The 6,698-nt window shown below is 36.3% G+C and overlaps 1 protein-coding gene and 1 non-coding gene across 2 annotated transcripts; one reads left to right on the forward strand and one right to left on the reverse strand.

Annotated features, from left to right (window-relative positions):
- Window positions 1-4,664: 4,664 nt before the first annotated feature.
- LOC127740987 (small nucleolar RNA R71) lies at window positions 4,665-4,768 on the reverse strand. Its single transcript, XR_008001842.1, has one exon. It is a non-coding gene; the product is annotated as a small nucleolar RNA R71 (small nucleolar RNA).
- A 1,110-nt stretch (window positions 4,769-5,878) lies between these two features.
- LOC107459143 (uncharacterized) lies at window positions 5,879-6,412 on the forward strand. The gene has a single exon (XM_016077355.1). It carries the CDS (start codon window positions 5,879-5,881, stop codon window positions 6,410-6,412), a length of 534 nt encoding a protein of 177 aa, XP_015932841.1.
- Window positions 6,413-6,698: the final 286 nt, after the last annotated feature.

Below are 6,698 nucleotides of genomic sequence, written 5' to 3' on the forward strand. Positions count from 1 at the left end.
AAGAACACAACAATAAGAACAAGCTAAAAATGGTTAAAATGCACAAGTAAAGAAATAACAAATCAATTGTAACCTTTCATCAGGCACTTCTTGATCTTTCATTTCCTGTCACGATTATGATCAAATCTGACTTCATGATTTCCTTGTAAAATTTGTTATTAAAATAAATGAAAATATTTAATAAAGATTTTTACAGCAGACATATTTTACATATAAACAAACAAAAAATAAGAACAACCTAAAAATGGTTATAATATCACAAAATTAAAGTAATAACAAATCAAGAGAACAATATCTCCAAAACAAAATGCCAAAAGCAAAATTCACATTTTGATAGTAGTCTTCCCTAGTAGATAGGCAGCAGGGATTGAGTGCAAAAAATGGGGCCTAACGAGATATTCCATATTGATATTGATCTGCCAAAGAAAAGGAGAAGATGAAAAATGGCAAACTGGTCTTAGAATGAAATTAAATAGGTAAAAGAAAAAATTTACTTATCTTTGATTCTAAATTGTACAAAGAAGTGTGTAAAGCTCACTAAACACTATTGCAAGACCAAAACAAAAGTCATTCAAGCTTTAGGAAAAATTATAAATATGATTACAAATATATGTAAAAATATCAGATTACATATTGATATGGAGACATATTAACCATGATTAGTTAGGAGTATAAATGAAACACAAAAAAAAATATTGTATTGCTCATGCACCAAATTCAGTAGTAGTGGAGCACATAATTATTAAAGCTAGAATACCAACATTTCTAGTAAAAAAATAGAATACAAAATACAATGCTGCCTTTTGAAAATGTAATTTACTCTATTCATATTCATTAAAGCTATGAACACTAATTAAAAGCTAAAGATTGAAGGTAGAAGTTGAATGTATAATAAAGTCATGTAATGAAGATATTATTTAATAACACACAATAATGACTAATACTATAACATTGATCATTATTTCATTAGAATCCTAAATGAAAATGCCTCATGAATAATAATGGAAGGAAACCAAACATAATAAAGGAATACCAAGAAAGTGCAAAAGATTTGTATCAAATTTAAAATTGTTACAAATTATAGTTTTTTCATAACAATATTTAGTTATTGTTACAAAATAAGAATATTTTGTAACAACGTGATTTCTTTTACTACAAATTATGTTGGCTTTCGTCTCAAATTATTTAAAGATTATATTGTTGCAAAAATTTAAAATATTTTGTAATAAAAAATTAATTTGTCACAAAATACAATATTTTTGTAACAAGTTATTTATTTGTCACAAAATTCAAATATTTTTTGTAACTAATAAAAAAATTTGTTTCAACATATTAAATGTAAGACTTCGAATTTTTGAAAATTAACATAATGAGTTATTTATGATTTATTATATTTATTTAAGATTTTATATTAAAAATTTTATTTTATTAAAAAATATTTAAGTCAAATTAATGATACTTTGAGTTTAAAATTATTTTAAAAATTAAATAATAAGTCATTTATGATGTCTCTTTGTTGTTCTAGCATGAAGGTACGGAGAGCTTCATCAAATGAAGGAGATGGTGGAAGAGAGGGTTTATTATTTGAGGAAAAGGTGTCATAGTTGGAAGGTGGTTCATATTTGTGCAAGTCTTGAGGTGGTTCTTGGGAGTATTGGTGTTGAAATGGGGGTGGCTCTAGGTATGGTTCATATGGTGGTTGGTATGGTGGATATGTGTTAGAATCATATGGTGGTGAATGGTGGTATGAGACTTGTGAATAGGGTTGTTGGGGGCTATGTTGAGGGAAAGGGTCATATGCATATGGTGAGTGTGGTTGACAACCACAATGAGGGTCACCACATCCATTAGGTTGATATGCATTTGGAGTTGGATTGTACCCATAAGAAACCGGAGGAGGTTGTTGCCATTGATGCCAAGGCATCTTAGGCTAGTTTTACAAGCCTTTTTTTATTTGTTTTCATTAGTTTCATGCACTTTCTTAAGCAATAAGTAAGTAGTTGGATGAGAATTTTTTGCATATCTTGATTCAATCAAACATGGTTAAATTGATGCATTTTCATGAGATTTATGCAAGATTTGCTTGATGATATGAATGATGCAAAATCTTGTGATATTAGCAAGGCTTTGATGCATGTATTTGGTTGATGATAGGTGAAGAGAAGCAAGGAAGAAGCAGAGGAAGCAACATTCGAAATGGCTAAAATGCAACGTTCTGCAATTATGGTGCCAACGTTGGAAGGAGCGTTGGTGAACCAACGTTACCTCCAACGCTTGCGACAAAAATTTTAAAGTTAGAGCTGGGAAAATTGCCTTGTGTCCGTACGCACAGTGTTGTGTGCGTACACACAAGAAGAAAAATTACAAGTGGGCGCATGCACAAGGCAGTGTGCGTACGCACAAGTATGCAAGGTTCGAGGTAACATTGGTGAACCAACGTTGAGTCCAACGTCTGCGATGAATCTCCCAATTTGAGTTAGAAAATTTGCTTTGTGTGCATACGCACGGCGTTGTGTGCGTACGCACAAGAAGAAAAATTACAAGTGTGCACATGCACAAGCCAGTGTGCGTACGCACAAGTGTGCAACGTTGGAGATAACATTGGTGAACCAACGTTGAGGCAAACGTTAGTAGCAACGCTCAATCCTTTTTCAAGTAACGTTTGACTCAACGTTTTCCTGTAAACGTTGATCACCAATGTTACTACCAGCAACAATACAAATTGGGCACCCATGCAAAGTTTGAACGTTAGTTTGCCAACGTCCTCATCAATGTCACTCAAAGCCACTCTTAACTTGCTTCAAAAAAGGCCAAGGCCCACATCCAAGACTTAAAGACCGAATGAAAAAAGTGTATAAATAGTAGAGAGTTTGAGTTAGAAAGGGATCGGGAACTTGAGGATCCAAGATTGTAAACACTTTCTGTAAATTCAGTTTACTTTTGCAATGCACTTTTCAATTTCAATTTCCATTCCCAGAGCTATGAATAACTAAACCCCTCTTCGTTGGGTTAGGGAGCTCTGTTGTAATTCAATGGATTAATTATAGTTTTTATTCTTCTTTTTCTTTCCATTCTCTTGATTTTCTTGAAAGCTTTCGATCTTTATCCAATTGAGCAATTGTCTTGAAAGAGAAATTGCTCATACTTGGATTTTCTCTGAACCTTGAAAGAGGAATGAGGAAATCATGCTAGAAATGCTTTCTCATGTTGGACTGGGTTGGGGGTTGGATGGATACAGTGACATATAATTCTACCAATACTGTGATCTAGAAAAACATGTGGTATAATCAGTGATCGCACTTCATCTCTTCCCATGAGCAATTAGATCAAGGAATTGGGCAATTGTTCAAGCTTAGAGAGATTGAATTGCCAAGACATTGGGATTCAATCACCTAAGATTGCCAAGAGATCAATGAATGCATGGATTGAGGAAGAGATGAGAATGAACTTGATCCAGAGAATGCAACATCTCCTAAGCCCAATGAGCTTCCCCATTCTGATATTTTCCATTCTTTAATTTCTACAGTTCACATTCATGTTAATCAACCCTATTCCCATTTAAGTTTCTGCAATTTAATTCTACTCTTTATATTCTGCAATTTAATTTCAGTTATTTACATTTGTTGCTATTTACATTTCCCGCCATTTAATTTTCTGCAATTCTCAATCCAATTTTGCTTAGTTCAACTAGAACACTCCTCTAATTAAAGTTGCTCAACCAATCAATCCCTGTGGGATTCGACCTCACTCTATTGTGAGTTTTTACTTGACGACAATTCGGTATACTTGCCGAGGGAAATTTGTAGTGATACAGATTTTTGTGCATCAAGTTTATGGCGCTGTTGTCGGGGATTGATTTTGCATTGACAATGATTAAATTGGAGGATTACTAGATTGAACACTTTTCTTTTCTTTTGTTAATTAGTTTTTGTTTCAGTTTGTTTACTACTATTATCTGTAATTTAAGTTGTTTTCCTTGTTTATTTACTTTCTAGCACACTAATCCACTAATTGTTTGATCAATTGCACTAACCACTCTAACCATAACTCTAAAAAAAATGACTTCTCCATTTGCTATTTGCTTGTCGTTTGCTGAGTGTATGACAGGTAGAAGAGAAGGAGCCTCAACTTCTTTTGATAGTGAACCTGAGAGGACCTTCATTAGACTAAGGAGGGAAGCAAGAGGTAAAGGCATAGCTGGTGAAAAAGAGTTGGAAGAAGATTTAGACGTTGCTCTGGAGGAAGAAGTTCACAACCATGTTGGAAAGGGTGCTGGTAATCATGCTGGGCAGGAGAGAAGAGTATTAGGCTCCTATATTAATCCCAATCCTGGGAACTGTGGGAGCAGCATCCTAAAATCAACCAATCATGCCAACAATTTTGAGCTAAAACCATAACTCATCACCCTTGTTTAAAATAATTACTCATTTGGAGGAAGTGCCTAAGAAGATCCCAACCAACATCTGACCACATTCTTGAGAATATGTGATACTGTGAAGTCCAATGGTGTTCATCCTGACAGCTATAAATTGCTTCTGTTTCCCTTTTTTCTCAGGGATAAAGCATCAAAGTGGCTAGAGTCCTTTCCTAAGGAGAGTTTGACAACATGGAAAGATGTGGTGAATAAATTCCTGGCAAGATTTTACCCTCCCCAAAGAGTTAACAGATTGAGGGTTGAGGTGCAAACATTTAGACAACAAGATGGTGAAACTCTCTATGAAGCATGGGAGAGATATAAAGAGTTGACAAGATGGTGCCATCCACACATGTTCAATGAATGGGTACAACTGCACACTATGAAGGATTGTCACAAGAATTAAAGAAGGCCTTAGATCACTCTTCAGGAGGGTCTCTCAATAAGAGAAAGACAATTGAAGAGGCCATAGATGTCATAGAAACTATGGCCAACAATGAATACTTCTATGCCTCTGATAGAAACCTAAACAAAGGAGTGATGGAGCTGAGTCACATGGATGCATTGCTAGCTCAAAACAAGCTGATTACCAAGTAATTGGAAGATCTCACCAAGCAGATGAAGAGAAATCAAGTTGCAGCAGTCAACACTCAACCACCAGCTCAAGAAGAGTTGAATGCAGAGGAAGGAGGTGATTGAGAGCAAGCCAATTATGTTGGAAACTCATCAAGACAACCCTATGATCCACACTCAAAAACCTATGATCCTGGTTGGAAGAACCACCCAAACTTTAGGTGAAAAAACCAGCAAAACCAGACCCAAGATCATAGACCTCACAACTCCAACCATTACAACAACTCCACCTACCAATAAACCAACCAAAGAACATACCAACCCCCACACAACAACTCTTACCAACCTCCATATCAAGCACCAAATAGCCACCATCAACCTCCAATTTCCAACTTACCATCACCATCTGAGGATAGACTATGCCGGATTGAGGCTATGCTTGGAGAACTTTGCAGGGAGTCTAAAGACATGCAAGCTTTTAAGGAGGGGGTGAGATCTAATATGCGAAACCAGGATGCTGCCATTCAGAAACTTGAAGTACAGATTGGATACCTATCCAAGCAAGTCCCTAACCACAATCTCTGCAGTGCCACCAGGGCAAACCCAAAGGAGGAATGCAAGGCCATCACACTCAGGAGTGGGAAGGAAGTGAAGGAAACCTCAGAAGAAACACAAGAGAAGAAGGCAGATGAAAGCTCAAAAGATAAAGAGGAAGCATAAATACCTGCCCCCAACCCAACTCAAGAAAAAGAAGTTTTGAGACCATATGTTCCAAAAGCTCCTTACCCTCAACGATTAAAGAAGAATGAAAAGGGCAACCAATTTTCCAGATTCTTAGAGGTTTTCAAGAGACTGTAGATCAATATTCCCTTTGCTGAAGCACTAGAGCAAATGCCACTCTATGCTAAGTTTTTGAAGGAGTTAATGACTAAGAAGAGAAGTTGGAGAAATGATGAATCTGTGGTGTTAACCGAGGAATATAGTGCCATCATCCAACACAAACTACCTCAGAAACTGAAGGACCCTAGGAGCTTCCAAATTCCTTGTATCATAGGAGAAATCACAGTGGAAAAAGCCTTATGTGATTTGGGAGCCAGCATAAATTTGATGTCCTTAGCAATGATGAAGAGAATGAAGATTGAGGAAGCCAAACCAACAAGAATGGCACTTCAATTAGTAGATCAATCATTCAAATTCCCCTATGAAGTAGTAGAAGACTTGTTGGTGAAGGTGGGATACTTCATCTTCCTAGCTGACTTTGTGGTGTTAGATATGGAAGAAGAAGCCAAAGCTTCAATCATCTTGGGAAGGCCATTTCTAGCAACAGCCAGAGCTATCATCAATGTCCAAAAGGGTGAACTTACCATTAGGCTACATGATGAAAAAATGGTATTCAATGTGTTCAAGGCCATGAGTTACCCATAGGAATCACTTGTAGAATGCATGAGGTTAGATGCAGTGGAAATCTTAGTGCAAGAAACCTTTGAAGAAGAAGAACTTGAGGAGGTGTCAGAAGAATATCCCACATCAAACAGTGAGGCTGCAGCAGTTCAATCAACTGAGGTACTCATCCCAAGCACATTGGAGAAAAAGAAAGAAGAGAAAGAAGCACCCAAATTCAAACTGAAAGCATTGCCTCCCACCCTCAAGTATGCATACTTGGGAAGTGATGAAAGTTACCCAGTGATCATCAATTCTGCTCTTAGTCAAG

The sequence above is a fragment of the Arachis duranensis genome, chromosome 7 (assembly GCF_000817695.3).
Source record: "Arachis duranensis cultivar V14167 chromosome 7, aradu.V14167.gnm2.J7QH, whole genome shotgun sequence".
Lineage (NCBI taxonomy): Eukaryota > Viridiplantae > Streptophyta > Magnoliopsida > Fabales > Fabaceae > Arachis > Arachis duranensis.

Excerpts from the sequence above, each read along its gene's own strand:
- LOC107459143 (XM_016077355.1), top strand. The coding sequence starts at position 5,879 with ATGCCACTCTATGCTAAGTTTTTGAAGGAGTTAATGACTAAGAAGAGA.